Below are 17,280 nucleotides of genomic sequence, written 5' to 3'. Positions count from 1 at the left end.
ATCTTATGGTAAAATTATCGCGATAGCTTACTTATCTGCAGTCGCCTCCGATTTCGCTGATGTTAATTACGAATTTCTCATAGTCGCGTCGCGACGTGCAACGTGGAATTTGACAGTCTGTCCATGGCGATTCACGGTTCCGCGAAATCTGTCAGCGGATTTGCAAGCTGCCAGCTGTGATTATCCTGTAACGTGCGTGTCGTGTTTCACCGCCACAAGACAATAGTAATTCCTCCGGCAGTGTTTGCTGATGAGAGCACGCGAAGAGGAGGTTCGTCTCAATGAGCGACAATTGCAGTATTTTATCAATTGCGTCAGATTAAATACTCCAGGATGCTTCCTTAGTTGACAACGAATTACATTGTGTCCGCGACGTCTGCTGCAGTCGAAATAAATGTAGTCGAGTGTTTTAGACAAATATGCGGCTTTCATTGCATTGCTGTTTATATAATTGCATTGTTATTCAAAATGTTTTAAGATAAAGCTTTGTTTCTTTGAAGATATTGCTAATATGATTGAATTTTAAATAACGTTACGTTTAAATAACGTTACGTTTTTCTGTTACCAGATGTCACAATGAAGAAATTTTTAATTTACTGGAACGTTACGGATTTATAAAAGATGTCAGAGTCCAAAGATAAACAAGTCGAACAGTGCGACATAGTCCTTCCAAGACAAGGTCTGTTGTATCAGGAGGACACGCTGAATTACATACTCTGTAAACCAAAATTGATTCCGTTAAAGTCAGTTACATTGGAGAAACTGGAGAAGATGCAAAGAGAAGCGGAAATCAAAGTCAAAGAAGCTCAAGAGACAGAAACTAATTTCGATACAAATGCATAAGTATCCACTGGTAGTTTGAAAAGTCATACGATTTATTAGATATTTATTGCACAAGGAGACAAAATGGTCCTCGGTGCATTCTTAACAGAGATTATAGTGGCGTTCTTACTGGCCGGAACATTGCTTTTCAAATATGGAAACGTGTTCCGGCATCACATTATAGTCACAATCTCTGTGTTGATAGCTTGGTACTTTTCCCTACTAATAATTTTCATATTACCTTTGGATGTTTCCTCGGTAATTATACTACTATCTATAATACTATATAAATTAATACAGTTTAATACAAGAGTGTTCCTTTCTCATTAAAATAAGATATGCTGCATAATAATTTTATAGAAGAGTTGGAAACTTTCAAAAAAATCAAATATGAATCATAATTACTTTATTTTTAGCAATTCAACATTGATTCTTCTATGAAAAATTGTGCTTATTATTTGGCATATTTTATTTTTAAAGAATAACATTAATTATTCTCATATTAAGAAAAAGATAACAATTCTATTAAAATTATTCTTAAATATTTTAAAATAAGCCTTTTGTGAGATATGAAACAAAATAAGTAAAGCAATACCTCATTTTTGCAGACCGTATTCAGACAATGTGTAGAGAAAAACATACATAACAACACTAAAAATCCTGATAACACAACTTCTGCACCAATAGTTACGTGTAGAGAGCCTTGGCCCAATGTGCCAGATAATGTATTTCCAAATCTGTGGAGAATAGTTTATTGGACTTCTCAATGCTTGACATGGCTGATACTCCCGTTGATGCAATCTTACATAAAAGCAGGGGACTTCACTGTACGAGGAAAATTAAAGTCTGCTTTAATAGATAATGCTATATATTACGGCAGTTATCTGTTTATATGCGGCATACTTTTGATATACATTGCGCTGAAGCCAGGTTTAGATCTTGACGGGTGAGTCCATTATTAAATTACGATGAATAAACTGAATTGATAATAAGCTGAAAAAAATATAGATTAGATAAAAACACTAAAAATATTTCTATCAAATATATCCGTTTAATAGAAATAAAAAAATAACAATAACGACGTTTCTTGTAGCCAAAAATTGAAAGCAATCGCGTCCTCTGCGTCCAACACATGGGGTTTATTTCTACTGGTCTTGTTGCTTGGATATGCGCTTGTAGAGGTGCCTCGAGGATTGTGGAATGCCAGCAAGCCCGGGTATACTTTAAGTTACAGCTACTTCAAGGTGGCAAAATTAAGTTTGGACAAATGCGAAGCAGAAGAAACGGTGGATGATATACTCGAGGTAATTTTTATCTCTGGTGTGTATTAAAAGTTTTTTGCAAACTTTCATAATGGACGATGTGTTATTTAGTCGCTGCAAATTGCAACAATATCCATTGGCCCCGGTCATCCGTTTCACTGCAACCTGGAAACAATTTTCCAAAAGATACCTGCAGAATTGAAAGACAGAATGAACAGGAGACAACTGCCGGACGACACTCCAACAGACACTCCCACTGAGAAGTCCTTGATTCGTCTGCATAGACAGGTTCGTTGAAATCGAAATTTACGCCACTGTTATCGCATTCGCATTTATACATATTGCCATTATTTTTATTCCAGACTATAAAAGCATTGCAGACCCTGCAACGCATAGAAACTCAATGGTGTATTTTAGTGGATAAGATATTCGCTTTAGAGGACATAGCTAAGAATCAAGTCAGTCACGATAGAAGATTCAAACCATCTTTCCCTACGCATCGCTCGCTTCCGTTCCGCGTTATTTACAATCCCGTTGTTGGTACGTAATAACAATTAATAACTTAATATAATTAATGCAGAGCCTGCAATTCTATATAACCTCATGATTAAAATTTCAGAATGGTACTGGAAATGTGTTACGAAAAATTACGTCCTAAAGGCAGCTGCCATTTGCGCTGGCTGCCTGTCGGTGGCTGTGGTATGGTCGGAAGTAACATTCTTCAACAAATCTCCCGTGCTATCGTTATTCGCTCAATTTGTGAATCTAGCGAAGAGGAACTATGATTATTTTACGATAGAGGTAAAGATTTGTAGTTTATATATTTCGAGAGTTATATATAAATTACCATTTATTATATATTAATTCTCAGGTGCTGTCCACATTGATCATCGCATATCTTTGCTACTGCGCTTACTCAACCGTCTTGAAGATACGAGTGTTGAACCTTTATTACTTGGCGCCTCACCATCAGACAAACGAGTACAGCCTGATATTCAGCGGTATGATGCTGTGTCGTTTAACGCCGCCTATGTGTCTTAATTTCCTGGGACTTATTCACATGGATTCCCACATCATCAAAACCCATATCCTAGAAACACATTATACGCAGGTTAGTAAAATAGTTTAAATAATTTATAGACTCTTTTAGAATAAGTTAATTATTTTAAACACATGCAATGTAAAGGCCCTATAAAATCAAGAAATATAATAGAATGGCATCAAGAGCCGTCGCAGGATGTTAGTGCTAAATTTTTAATTTTTTCATAAAGACATTAATAAATTAGTCTACAAGAGACAGTTAGATTGTACGCCGATCTCAGATCGAGATACCTAAAGTGTACGAAATTTTAAGTACATTGTTCTCATATATCGAGAAACTTTAACGTACGTATAGGAATTATTGGAGAGAAAGCAAGAGAGAAAAAATATCAGGGCGCGAGTGGCTAAGCCGGGAATTGAACCCGGATCTTTCGCTTGCCGGGCGAATGTGTTCTGACCACTAAACTACTAAACTTAACCATTAAACTTAATTATTTTACTTATCTTTTTTGTAGGTGATGGGCCACATGGATGTTATTTCCATAATATCTGATGGATTTAACGTGTACTTTCCTATGGCAATTCTGGCGTTCTGCTTAGCAACATACTTTAGTATAGGCAGTCGATTACTTTCCATGCTGGGCTTTCAACAATTCCTCGATGACGACGAATTTACAACGGATCTCGTAGATGAAGGCAGAGAACTTATAAAAAGAGGTAAATCTTATTAGACGACATCTTAAACGCGATTTATATCTATAATTTGGTTGTGCTAATATCTGATATGATAAATAAACAAGTAAAAAAAAATATAACACATTTTCTCGTCGTTACAGAGAGACGTAAACGGCAGAGAGCGGAGGATTCTATGTACAGACGACGTGAAATGCAGGAGAGATTCAACGTTTCAGCGGGCACAGGATCGCGATACAGGACTTCTCGACAAAGCACCGACACTGGTGTGTATAACGAAAAATAAATAAATAAGAATCGTGTAATACAAATTTGTTACTTGATGTTTTAATGTTCTCTAGTACGACCGTTAAAGCGAGACGAGTCGGTCGAATCGGCGAGAGCGGGTCTGTTGCACGATTTCGATCCGTCGGAATATCACATCGGCATGACATTCGGAGGAGAGACTTACGGTGCGAATAATTATTGCGACCGGGATAATCAAGGCGACAACGATCTGTACGATCCGAGCGGCACGAGGCCGTTCTCCACGAGCACGAGTCGCGTGGGTCCTCCGCCGAGAGGGTTATTCGACGACATTTAAAGTATGACATCCTCGCAGATGTAGCTTAGGTGCTAGCCTAGAATTACGTGAATTGGCTTTAATAGTATTTACACGACATTTATATTGAGGTTGTGCCGGTGCGAGCACCAAGTCCTGAAAATTATTCATTCAGTGTAGTACAGTGAATTTTATTTATAAACAGAAGGTAAAGATAAAGGCTTTACACGCCTGACATTTTAATTTAAGGTAGAAGTACTAAAGAACAAAATAAAATTGTATCATTATGAGATATAATTATAACCGATTACTTATTGAAGCATGAGCAGATTAAAAAAAAGATTTGGACGGATCGATGTCACAATGGCGATGCTTCTTTTTTACAAGGAACGTGATCACGGCGAATCAATAATGGTGCAATGAACTTTAGATCTAATAGTGAATATGTACATATTTATTACGTTTTATTAGAATAAATATACTTTCATCTCTCGATTATCCTTTTTAGTTTTGTAATGAATTCGGCTCATGTGGAAGCTAATAAATAATTTGTATACAATTTATTTTAATCATGTGTACCTGAAACAATTATTTATTAATATTTTGATCTTTGTAAACAATTTAGATGTATTTTTTATCTTTTCATTTGTATGCACACATCTATCAATCTCTCGTAACATTTTAACTTTTATATTTTCAATTTAAGTACATCGTTATACATAATCTTATAGATTTGTATTTCTTTTATTCACTTAATTTTATCTGTATTACAAATAATTGTATGTGTTTGGGACAAAAGGTTGGCATGAAGAAAAATTGGCTGGGTGATGATAGGAAAAAATTTAATAAGAACAAGTCAATATATATATATACAATAATAATAACACGTTAATCAAATGTAAATATGCACGAATAATTTACAAACTTAAACATCGGCATTTATTACGAGGGCATTTCCATAAAATATAACAATGATAAAATATAACTTCTAGTGTTGACTAAAAGTCTTGTCTTTTAATTTATTATAGATTATTTTTCATTATATCTCCCATACATTTACGATATATCCAAACTTATGTGAATCTATTTCGAATTTTAGTCTATAAAAAAAAGATTTATCTTTACTCAAAGATTTAAAAAATATATCTGCTTCGTTTTTTGATACATACCTTAAAAGCATATCAGTTTTTATTCAATTGTATAAATCTATTATATATTAATGAACATCTCATATAAATAAAATGGCATTAAAATAAATTTCTGTATTTTCTACTATCGTTGATGCAGTAGGAACTGTTAAACATTTGATATATTAACAGACAACAAGAATAAACGAATTAAATTTCCAACTTTTTATGTTATAAAATTACGAACTTTGAACGCACGTCTCAAATAATGCTTTATAAGCTCAGTAAGTTATTTAACGCGACTACACCGCTCTGTTAAAGTATAGTTGAAATATATTTACGATAATGCGGTAGGAATTATGCGAGCCTGTCACGCGTGTGATTTGGTAAACGTAGTCCACTCATATAGTGATACAGATTTAATATCTGCTTAATTATTAAGATAGTTAATTTATATACTACAGAACATTTTCTTGTCATTAATGAATCGGCAAATTAAAAAATAATTACAATCAACTGATCACATGACAAAAATATGTAAGAAAATATATATATATATATATATATAAATATTGTGCGTATATACAATTTTGATCGATTCTTTGGCAAATATTTCGATAACGACACTTTGAGAGATATATACTGTGAAATTAATGACAATAAATGTATCATGTAGCATCTAATGTGACTTGAACACACGATTAAATTTCCTAGACATCTCGCGGTTTCTCAAACTTAACAAACAGTTGTAAAGCTACGTAAAGTAAACAATGTAGAATGTAATGCCTGCAAGAATAAAAAACGATAACACGTAGGCTATTAGTATTCTAATAATCTTCGTGCGCTTTGACCGGAAGACCCGATTCTTACTGTTCTTCCTTCGCCCACTTCTTCCACTCGTCAATTCTGGTATTAGCAGTAACGGTTCCAGCAGCAGTAAGCTCGATCTGTTCCGACGACTTTCCTCGATACTATCGTCGTTCGATCGGTACGTCCGATGGATCAGCGAGTCCTGCGAGTCGTCGTTGTAACAACTCATGCGTTTCGTGCAGTTTATCATAGTGCCGCGATTGCAATAAAATGTCATGGATGCGCAGCCGGTTCTCGATATCCTTACATAATAATTGTTGACGCGACGATGGTACAATTGCGTGTTCACTACGGCGTTGCGACAAGCGTGACTGATGACGCGAATGCTCGGTTTCAACAGCGACTTCAGGTCGAAAACATCCCGCGGCCGATGAGAGTAAAATATTCCCGCGGCGTTGGTCTTCGCGTAACTGTAGATCAGCATGCAGTCTCGATTTTGATTGTACTGCGAGTGAAGAGCATCGTCGGATCCCTCTCGAAGGTATCTGAAGCACGAAACGTCGTCGCGCTGACACAGAACCACCTCTATGGCGTGCAACGGCTGTCTCGTGTATATCAAACGGTCGGTGTACACCGGACTCGTTCTCGCGCATTCCTGGCAGATCTTGTGCTGCGGCAGGAAAAGCGTGTCTATCAGGGTCTTCGCCGTAGTGGGACTGTACTTTTCGTAGTAATCATGGATGTCGTGCAAAATGCTGCGCGGCTCGTTGATCGTTCTGATTTCCTCGTAAAAATGCTCGATGCTCGACGAGGTCCAAACGCTCACAGCTTCATTTCTCTCGTCATTCGCGTATTGTCGATTCGTAACTTGCCGCTGATCATCAGAACGTACTCTACTTTTCGCATCTGAAGAAATTTCTGTCGAATCGCCGGCAGAATGACGAGAACTGTACGGGCTGAAATTTGTATCATCGCGTTTCCCATCGATCGCAGAAATCAATTTGTTCTCAGTGGCAGTTGGAGTGTCGTTTCTTACAAATGCGATGTCAGCGGCGACTACAGATCTGCGGGCTTGCGTGTCCGTTACGTCTACGTGCGAGATACGGTATGCGTGTGTTTCCGGTGTGCGCGGTGTCGCTATCGCTTCAGTGGGAAGGTGTACGCTCGTATTGTCCGTTGCGGAACTACTGTGACTTGCCTCTAACTTTAATTGCTCTAAGTGTAACTGGCGGTGGTGAACACACGCAAAGTGATATCAATTCTCAGACTTTATTTGCTCGGCACGTAACTCTCGTTTGATCTTCCGCAGGTCGTGGAGTACCTGAATTGTGCGACATACATTAAATCACTTTGTGTGAACGATACTTTTAATAAGCAACGCGCGATGCTTCTTGCGACTGCATTAGTTCACGAGAAATATTACAAGTTTATTCGCATACCTCTAAGATAACCGAAGCGCTCCACGCTTGGGTGCGACAGCTATCCCTGCAATAATTTCCGTCTTTGTTAGTAAGCTCGGGTAGGCCTCTCCAGTGATTAGTAGACGCTTCGATGAAGTGCCGTGAAATAATAGCTTCGGTCGATTCGACTACACGGCGCAATTCGTCCTTCTTGCCGATTAATGGTGCAAAGTGCAAACGAGCTCGCAGGAAGAATCCTATCGGCCAAATCCATTCCTAAAGAAAGAATATTAAAGTAGAAAATATTGAAATAAGTATTTTAGAATATATTACGTAAGTTCTTGTCAATTTTTATATGTTTTCAAGACAAAAATATGATGAAGAATATTTACAGGCCCCTGATGATAATTCCATCCCTGTGCTAGTTTCGTATCGGTGCTGTCGTTGGAATTATCATAGTCACCGTTGTACGCCCAATCTGCAGGGTCCAACGTCTTCATTCCTAGCGGGCCTAGCAGTATCTCTTCCGCTTTTTTCAACGCAGTCCAAGCGTGATGAGGATCGAACAATTCCGGAGCCTGTTTAGATTATTACTCTATTATACATTTTTTTTATTAAAAAAATACTCTTCTCTTTGCAGAATATTTTCAACAGTTGAACAAATTAGGCTGCTATTAATTGTAGTATTATTATAGTAGAATCTATTGTACAGAAGATACCATTCTTTCGCCAAATATTTTTAAATGACAGTTGTAATACTCACAGCAACCATAGCAATGGAGAAGTTAGGCCGCAATTGATAATCCGCCCATTCCTGCGACGCTCCGTGACTATCCTTGATTATACCTCGCCGGTGGATCAAATCAGGCCTCAACTCGTCTTTCGTGGCGACCTCATTCACGTAAAAGTATTTCTCGAAGTTTGTCTGAATTTTGTCAGCCCACTGCATATAACTCCAGGTTATCGTTTGTCCTATAATTCACACGAGTTATATAATCAGAATTATACGATCGTATTTATGATGGATTTTCGACCGTCTTACCGTCGCGACTTTTACGCTGAACGCTGCCGTGCGGGAAGAGATTTTGCTTGTACAATTCGGCGAGAAAGCTGAGGATGCACTTGCTCAGCCCGACTATCTCCACGGCGGAGCCGTCTCTGGGCGTGGCTGGCTTGCCCTTGTTGCCGGCTTTCTCGGAGGATCCCATCTTGTCCATCCAGGTGCCGCAGTTGGCGTCGTTGCCGCCGAATACGAAGCCGGTTTCCGGGTGAACGCCGATTTGATTGTTGAACCCGCGCTCGGTCATGTGCTCGTCGATTTGTTTCCCGGCGTTTCTCTCTCGGAAGCAGAGACCTTGGAAGTGTACCGTGAGAGCTTCCTGGATCACCTCGTGCAATGGTTGATCCTGAAATCATTTTTATGCATACGCGATTCTAATCGTTGAAATAATTGCTGTATACGACATACGTGTTCTCCAGCTGGCAGAGCTGGCGAATCGTCGGTCGGGAACAATCTTGAGACTTTATCGGACAGGATGTTCAAACCGTTCGGGGCTTCCTCGACGTAACATTTTATGGTGTAGAGCCACCACCATACAGCGTCACGGCAATTGTATCTACAGGATAAAACAAGAAATCAGATTGAATGTATTTTCTAATATATTATTTCATAAGCATTTTAAAAGCGCACCTCGCATTGCCTCCTTTATCGAGTAAATTGGGTATCAGGCCGTGTCGCAGGGTTCCGGCAAATCCAAGAATTATGAATCTTGCTTCGTCGTATCTGTCCGTTAGGAACAACAATCCTCTCAGAGCGATGAAAGTATCTCTACCCCAGTTTCTCATGTAACCTGTCGTGAAATGTGGCAGACCCGCCGATAGCGTTAAACACACTTGCTTGTTTTCTCCGTCGCAGACTTTAATCTTTGGCTTAGGTGGATTGAGACTCGGCGACAAATCTGGCAACTGCGCCGATCTCACTACACCGCCCACTTGTACCGAGACCAGACTCAGTAATTTTACGAATGTAGTTCCATCTTTCACAAAGCTGCAATGATAATATAATTAGATAATAAAAAACACAAAAACGGGATTAATTGTTGCATATTCTAACGAATATTCTTGACGAATAAAAATGTTTTAGCTTGATACTTACTTCGACATCAAACTGTAGCAATGATCGAGGAGATTTGTATAAACATTCGTGACGATGACATCGAAGTAACTCGGCACTAAATATCTCGGGATTATTTTCAACGGTTCCGTTGCTTGCTCAAGCCACGTCGCAAGGGGTTTAGTGCCGTCATCTTCGTTCAAACGTTGCCACACGTAATCTGTAAATTTTAACCGTTATGATCGCACGCTATCTAGAATTATTTATTGAAATCGGAAATAATTTCTGATGTTTTACCTATCAGCCAGTTGCCCTGTCTAAGATTGGCACACAAAGGATGTCCCAGATCGTTATTCGAACGAATGTCAGCCAATACGGATATTATACCTGTTTTAAAACAAAGCAATTGTTGAAACAGTTAACAGTCGTCAAAAATTCTACAATGCTTTATATATTTCACACACGACCGAATATATTGCGATGCAATACCTTGCAATCCGGCGTATACCAAAGGCCCGTATCCCGGTACGTCATAGACTCCAAATTTGTTCGATGTTTCCTCTCGTTCCTCCGCGTCACATCTATACAAAGCTTTGTTCAAATCTGAGAAGTCCAAACGGAAAATTGCGTCGTGTAAACTTGACTTCTCGCCCGAAGTGATCTGCGAAATAGTATCTTGTAGCTTCAGCAAAGCGGGTTTTATATTCGCGTGGAGGGCCACTCTGAAATTAAATTCGTACGCAAGTTAGCTCAGATTTTACGGATCGACAGAGATAAGAAATTTGCAGTTTGTACCGTATGGCAATAACAGAGCCGGGTTGGAAATTCACGAAATTGAGCTGCGTGATCTTGGGGTCGCCGGAATCGACCTTCTCGACTATCGTAGAATCGCAGCATTGTATGTGCTGTTTGAGATCTAACGTGTACTCGGCCAATCCATTTATGAAACTTTCGTCCTCGGCAAACTTCTGAGGTAAGGAGAAAGGTGATATGCCATTTCTGCGAAGCGATTTTACATCGATTAATAATTATGTAAATCTTTCTGTCTCGAAGAAAAGATCACTACTCACTTTGCATCGACATGTGTGAACGACGCTTCCAAGATAATTTCCTCCACCACGCCCTCCACTCGCAAGGGTCTTACGTGTCTTCTCAGATCGTGAGCGTTGGAATCCGGATGGTTGAACGCCGTGAACGCAACGAGAACTACGCTCTCGTGACTGGTCGGCGAGTGTCTCGTTATAGCCACTATGTCGCTGTCCATCTGATCAACGAATACCTGTGAAGCAGAAAAATAAACTTTACTAATAGCTATGTAATTCTTCACTACAAAATACAAGCAACTTATAACATACCTGTGAAAATTCCTGCTGGCCAAGCGTGTAGTGTAGGTCGTTCAACGCCTTTTTAGCTGCAATTATACCAGTCTTGAAGTTAACAAACTTAACGTCGTCGACCAAATCGTCGTCATTTGTCCACAAGGTATATTGTCTTTCCTCGTCCACTACATGTATCTGAAAAAAAAATAGACTCTCATGAGATCTCACGAATTGAAATTTTTCATGGTAAAATTGTGTAGAAATTTAAGTTTGCACCGCGAGCTTACATGGTGAGGCACTAATTCGTCGTAACCGCGATTGCTGCCGCTGGCACAGCACGCCATGGATACAAGCGCGGCGCTCGGGAGTAAATCGAAGGTACTTCGTTTCTCCACCGGACTAGGATTATCGTGGGTCACATCCAGGAACAAAGCGTGAGCTATGCTCGGTGCTAACGGCCGTTTTCGTGGCTGCATGAATGCTCCAACTGGTTCACCTCCGTATCGATACACCAGTCGCCCTTCCTCGTGGCTGTCCCATGCGGACATTGCTTCTGCAACGTGCAGGTTTTAAATGTATCTTTTTACTTATTTCTAATATATATGTCCAGTAGTGATTAAAAAATATTATATAAATTAAATAGTTTGAAAATAATAGCACACATATTGATACGTAGATTCCTCAGATTTAAAAAAAAAATAGTAATTTGTAATTATATATTATCTTATGCAAATGAATAACAACCTCTGATTAAAGAAGTAATGCCGAGACGATTGACAAAAATGTTATCTTTCTGATCGGAGTTGGTGAACAATTCTGCAACAACATAGAGATTCGGACGGACTCGTCGTGCAACATCAAGCATGTACTGCAAAGAGAAAATTATACTATTTAGTAAACGTTCTGTTGTCACGATCGCTTAAAATCGCGGCATACCTCAGCGACGGGGATCGGTGTGGAATGACAATTGTCTAATCGGACGCCGTCGAATATCTGCGCCGTTTGCTCCACGTAAGTCGCCATGTGCTGCCACAAGAAAGGACAATCTTCTGGTTTCTGCCCATATCTGTAACAATTGTTATCGTGAGTTTGACATCGCATAATGATTCATGCAACTTGAACAACATGCTTGGAAGAACTTTTACCTGAGTTTTACGCTATCTCCCCACGCGATGAGTTCTCTTCGAATGTAGACGTTAGAATCGGGTTCCGCAAAGTTCTTCAAAGGATCGCCATTCATCACCCAGCCATTGTGAGCCATGAGATAACACGCGTTATCCGAGTACATCGTATTTTCTCGGTCCCGTAAAGAGCAGGCCGCTCCGGAATCAGTGAAATATCTGTAAATTTGTTATCACGAAGAATGTAACAATGTTACAAAATGCTATATGTGGACACACGAGTGAAATTACCTGGGAACAAGAGGATTCTTTTCGCTGACGTCCTTAATTCTCGGTCCATCTGATTGCACCCGGAAGTATCGTATGCCAGCAATGGAATTTTCAACGGCAGCATTTAGATGATTTTGCACGTCGTTGGTAATCGCTTCGTTGAGTTCTTGCAATTTATTCTTCAAGTCCTCCGCACACCGCTTCAAGCGAGTCTCCTCATCGAAACAATCAGCCCTGCGTGAAATACAATGATTACGAATAAGCACTCTGATGTGAGATAAAATATCCGGCTCTTTATTATCTATTTCACCTGTACGTATTATATTTCTTCAGCGCAAGCTGCATATTTATGGTTGACTTCAATTTACGAAAGTCGGGATCTTGAATCACTGAAATATTTTCGGCTGTCGTATTGTTCACTTCTTGTGGCACTCCGTCGCGCGCCAAGCTCAAGAACCCCGTTATAATTTCGTTGACATCGACGGTGTACATCTCGTGTATTTTCACGAGAGGCAAGAAATGTGTGTGCAGAGCATGACGAATTGCCTGGAAGTAAAATGCGTGCAATAAATGCTAGACAAATTAAGTTGAGCAGAATAAAAAGCAAAATTTTGATCAAATTGATATTTAATGACAACGCACGAAGAAAAATTTCAAGCTTTTAAATAGCTTACATTCAGATGATCTTCAGTCTCAACTACAACGGGAATGCCTTTGAATTCCCACTCGCCAGCAGCCACTTGTGTTGTCAATTCCAACAGCACTGCATCCAGAAGATATGCCGGACGCAAATGAGGACTATTGATGCAATTGTACGTGATCTCTGGATGAGAAACCAGAAAAGGACTCTCGTTCGCTGTATGATTCAGGACAATATCGCAGATGCTCAACACCTGCAACGCGCGAATTCGTAGAATGACACATATTTCAATGATGTGTTTTGTTCTTGATAAACGCTAATAACTTACCTCCCATTCAGTTCGCATTTTATTTACAAAATTCTCAATGTCCTGATATGTGATCAATTTGTCGTCCTCGTTAAAAATAGGATTGAGTTTTGTTTGATTCTTCAAGCTGTAGGACGACTTAGAGTTTCCTAATTCCTAAAATATTAATTACATATTAAGCTTGTGTATATTAGAGCGCGTTATAAATTATTTATGTTAACATCACCTGTATTGGTGTAAAGTGAATCGTGTTGTATCCAGAATTTCGTGCCACCAGTAATTTATCTTCCCACGTAGAAAAAGGTCCTAAACACTTTGCCAAAACTGTTTGAACTTGGATGCAATCCAACGGTAGATTCTTCCCATTTTCACCAATTTTCAATTCGGGGTCCACCAGCAGGTATCCAGATGCGACAAATTTTATATTCCCTATGACTCTGCAAAATGTATGTATGTTGTTATTAAGGAATGTAAGATCTAAGAAATATATAGCAATTTACACTTACTGATCAGTGACATAATAATGGAATGAACCAGGTAAAGTTAAATGTATGCTCGCCGATTCGTCAACCCATTGCAATTGATAGTAAGTATGCCTCTCGAATTGTTTATCAGCCGACAATGGATGGTTTGTGAAAACACTAAGCGACTTCCCCAGAAGGGAAGCCCCAAGCCTAAACTCAACCTTCCATCCTGTGAGAATTACAAGATCATTTAAAGTAAAAATATTCTATGACAAAGAAAACAGTTGAAATACAGTTCAGAAAAGTTATAAACAGTATGATTTTAGAAGGAAAGAAATCTTTAAAAACCTTTCTTCAATCTATATAATATCCCATCTAGATGTTCTCCATGATTCAAAGTTAGAACTCTTATTTGCTCATGGCTCTTCGTTAATGGAGCTTGACGTAGGTACATATTTTCAACTATTTTCTGAAATCATAAGAAAATTTCTATTAGATATAAAATAAAAATATAGCTTGTATTTTATCTCTCTTACATCATATAAATAATTGTGCGACGTATAATTTTATAATAATAACAGAAAAAAGTGCTGTAAAAATAAAAAACAAATGTTAAAGCACAAAAGATATTACAAATCAATACAGACTAAAACTACAAAAACGTTTCAGCTTATTTTGGGCCCACTCTAGTTTGATGGAATGTATCCTGAAAAGAAAGATGATTGAGATCAACTTAAATTAATAAAACATAGACAATAAATTAGAAACGAATTAAGACAACATTCATCGGTATTTGTGATCATAAATATGTGGCTGTTTATGTAAATCACAATTACCGGTGAATCCGCTCCGTTTTATTCCACTTCATACGTCTCCAATCTTCAGTTGATTTCAATCCTTTCCTATTGATTTGTAATATCCGGTTCTCGTAGTTCCTTTTTTTGTTGTTATTTAATATATCTTAAGTATTACATAATCAGATACGATATTTTGTTATAAATAACTGATTTATTCATAATATTCAACTTTCCACAAAATATTTTTTAAAGTTGAATAAAATAATATATTTTAAAAACTTTTAAACTATACAAATATACATATGTGCTAATATAGAAGCTTGTGAAAGAAATGAATAGAATGGTTTTGCCAAATGTATGGAACAAACCGACCTCTGTTTGCCCAGCAGCAGAGAGCTTGCCTTCCAAAGGGATAATACTTACATCTCAAACGTAGAAAATGGATATGTACTTAGCTGGCAGAATATAGGCCTTAATATAAGTTATTGGCATAAAGCAGTTAGCAAGCGTGCATAATATTACATTACCATGTTCTGCTCTATGAGCATACATAAAGAACCATGTCTGTGACTGCAGCTATTCTTACCCTACATGCTAGGATTACAATCTCACAGTAATGTGACAACTGCTTCCTGCCATGAGACTTGCTTCTGCTAACTAATAAATCTGGCAAGTACAGACAAGTGATCTTTCACTGGCACCAATTAATCGTATGACAATAGTAATAATACATATATGGTTTTACAGCAATTTCAAATATTATATGTATATATATATTTGTTAGAACTTACATTATCCCATTTTACACAGGACCATTTACGGATATATTGTAGAAAATATTTATAAATCCTTAACAGTATCCTTTTAACATTGTTAAAGAACTCTTCTACTTTCGCCATTGTTAAAATGAGTAAGGTATAAACTGAATTGCACTTTTAGTCGAATGATATAAAAAATTTACTAAGGAAATGATATCACAGCAAGTGCCCACATTTTATAAAAGCAAAATCCTTATGCGTGCTACCTATAACAGATATATATATATAATAAAGACTGATAAAAGATACATAATTACAAAATATAGATTGTAATATTTCTAATATATTTAAAAAAATATTTTACAATGTGTGTTGCATGCAAATATAAGAAAAAAATTCTTAAAATATTAATTACTTAAATACTTCTAAAAGTAAGATTTTGTGAAATACTACTTAACATGTTAATTTTTACATGAAATAAGAAAAATTAATAGAGCACTCTTACCATGTACAGCTTATTAATATTCTTGTAGAAACACAAATATTATAATAATGAATTAACAATCTTTTATTAACAATTTAATTTACACATATATGGAGATATTCTTTATGAAAGGCAGACATCATTGAAACAATTACGCAACACAAGCCGTTTATCTTTGGAAAAATATACATATCAAGTGTGATATGCACATTTTTTAATAGATAAAAAGAATATGTAAATTTATTTTTGTAATGACCTTAAAGAGTAATAATTGTGATATGATAAGAGAAAAAAAAATGTCAGTTAGATAACGTTACAAATATGAAAATGTACAAATATATTTTAAATTAGTATATAAATGCAGACAATTATAATATAAAGATATGCAACAATAGACAATATAAGACATGTATTGTTAATTATTTGTACATTAATTTAATCATTATCCATGCATGAGATAAAAGTAAAACGAATAACCACGAATGCACAAATATATTCACTAAAAATAATTAAATAAGAATTTCTTACAAGAATAACCGCAAATTGTCAAGCGACCACAGCTGTCATTAAAACTTGGTTAATACACGAACGTGCTACAGAGAAATGATGTTCGTTTACTGAAATATTACGAAAGAAAACTTTCCTACCTACAAATATCGACGAGAGAATGCAAAATGATCGCGAAGCACGATGTAACGTGCGTTCGCATTCAAAAGATCGGTAGGAAAAACTTAGAACAAGTTGACCTCTACTTTATTAAAGACGACTGAAGGTCAACAAACAAGCATGGCCGGGCGAAAGCAGCGGCAACCGGCTGATTTGTATTACAGAATACGGATCGTTCATTGGTCAGGGTCGTGCAGTATTTTTTCGAAAATATACAAAATGTTAACGTAGGTCGCGTTTGCGCAAATTCAGTGCGATTAACTGCGACGTATATGAAATCACGCAAAACTTTCTAAAAAATATTATAAATTATTTTTATATAGTTTTTCACATGAAAATGCACAACTTCGATTTAGTGACAACTTTGAAAAAGTTTACTTTAGTGAGAGATATTAAAATAATTTATTTTATTTATTTTTACCATCAAATGTCTAAGACAGTAAAGATAATCATAACAAATGTTAGTATAATATAAATAGTATAATATTAAAATATAGATGATCAATTTATTTTGCTTAAAAGCGTTATAATTTCGATGAGATAAATTTTCAATGTCATTTTATATATAAAAATCAAGCTTAATATTAATCGGTATTTCTATTAACAAAAATCGCATTTTTGAAAACCCACCAAAATTATATCTTG

At 37.1% G+C, this 17,280-nt stretch overlaps 4 protein-coding genes across 5 annotated transcripts; 2 read left to right on the top strand and 2 right to left on the bottom strand.

The window, feature by feature from the left end:
- Positions 1-113: 113 nt before the first annotated feature.
- On the top strand, positions 114-843 carry BBIP1 (BBSome interacting protein 1). 2 transcript variants are annotated; one of them, XM_012378419.2, is made up of 2 exons: positions 114-271; positions 569-843. In XM_012378419.2, the coding sequence occupies exon 2, from the start codon at positions 622-624 to the stop codon at positions 841-843; it is 222 nt and encodes a 73-aa protein (XP_012233842.1). In that variant the 5' UTR covers positions 114-271; positions 569-621. The 2 variants fall into 2 exon arrangements, with proteins under 2 accessions (XP_012233842.1, XP_012233841.1); XM_012378418.2 differs by having other exon boundaries at positions 124-396.
- Positions 844-906: 63 nt separating this feature from the next.
- On the top strand, positions 907-4,857 carry LOC105678779 (LMBR1 domain-containing protein 2 homolog). The gene is made up of 10 exons (XM_012378416.2): positions 907-1,080; positions 1,431-1,768; positions 1,916-2,126; positions 2,196-2,372; positions 2,447-2,624; positions 2,704-2,885; positions 2,956-3,195; positions 3,641-3,842; positions 3,962-4,084; positions 4,160-4,857. The coding sequence occupies exons 1-10, from the start codon at positions 907-909 to the stop codon at positions 4,399-4,401; spliced, it is 2,067 nt and encodes a 688-aa protein (XP_012233839.2). The 3' UTR covers positions 4,402-4,857.
- A 327-nt stretch (positions 4,858-5,184) lies between these two features.
- LOC137000756 (uncharacterized) lies at positions 5,185-7,551 on the bottom strand (the record flags this gene model as incomplete). Its single annotated transcript, XM_067358112.1, has 1 exon — positions 5,185-7,551. A coding segment is annotated over one exon (1,311 nt), but the record flags the coding sequence as incomplete, so codon positions are not given.
- LOC105678778 (glycogen debranching enzyme) lies at positions 7,477-16,776 on the bottom strand. Its single transcript, XM_012378414.2, has 26 exons — positions 16,498-16,776; positions 15,519-15,751; positions 14,279-14,399; positions 13,973-14,159; positions 13,693-13,903; positions 13,488-13,622; positions 13,194-13,412; positions 12,830-13,065; positions 12,541-12,753; positions 12,274-12,468; positions 12,065-12,194; positions 11,873-11,996; positions 11,416-11,681; positions 11,165-11,323; positions 10,880-11,088; positions 10,605-10,808; positions 10,299-10,531; positions 10,107-10,196; positions 9,852-10,029; positions 9,387-9,743; positions 9,165-9,312; positions 8,739-9,102; positions 8,460-8,668; positions 8,089-8,274; positions 7,736-7,972; positions 7,477-7,617 (listed from the first exon to the last, which is right to left on the bottom strand). The coding sequence occupies exons 2-26, from the start codon at positions 15,624-15,626 to the stop codon at positions 7,552-7,554; spliced, it is 4,785 nt and encodes a 1,594-aa protein (XP_012233837.2). The 5' UTR covers positions 15,627-15,751; positions 16,498-16,776; the 3' UTR covers positions 7,477-7,551.
- Positions 16,777-17,280: the final 504 nt, after the last annotated feature.

This window comes from Linepithema humile, chromosome 6, assembly GCF_040581485.1.
Source record: "Linepithema humile isolate Giens D197 chromosome 6, Lhum_UNIL_v1.0, whole genome shotgun sequence".
NCBI classification, from domain to species: Eukaryota; Metazoa; Arthropoda; class Insecta; order Hymenoptera; family Formicidae; genus Linepithema; species Linepithema humile.
This window is presented reverse-complemented; position numbering and strand designations above follow the sequence as displayed.

Bases quoted from the DNA above. Each gene is read 5' to 3' on its own strand.
- LOC105678779 (XM_012378416.2), top strand. From the start codon at position 907: ATGGTCCTCGGTGCATTCTTAACAGAGATTATAGTGGCGTTCTTACTG. The intron at 3,196-3,640 runs GTTAGTAAAATA...TCTTTTTTGTAG, and splicing joins TAGAAACACATTATACGCAG to GTGATGGGCCACATGGATGT. The intron at 3,843-3,961 runs GTAAATCTTATT...TCGTCGTTACAG, and splicing joins CAGAGAACTTATAAAAAGAG to AGAGACGTAAACGGCAGAGA.
- BBIP1 (XM_012378419.2), top strand. From the start codon at position 622: ATGTCAGAGTCCAAAGATAAACAAGTCGAACAGTGCGACATAGTCCTT.
- LOC105678778 (XM_012378414.2), bottom strand. From the start codon at position 15,626: ATGGCGAAAGTAGAAGAGTTCTTTAACAATGTTAAAAGGATACTGTTA. The intron at 13,066-13,193 runs GTAAGCTATTTA...TTTTACTTCCAG, and splicing joins AGACTGAAGATCATCTGAAT to GCAATTCGTCATGCTCTGCA. The intron at 11,997-12,064 runs GTATGCCGCGAT...TTCTCTTTGCAG, and splicing joins CACCGATCCCCGTCGCTGAG to TACATGCTTGATGTTGCACG.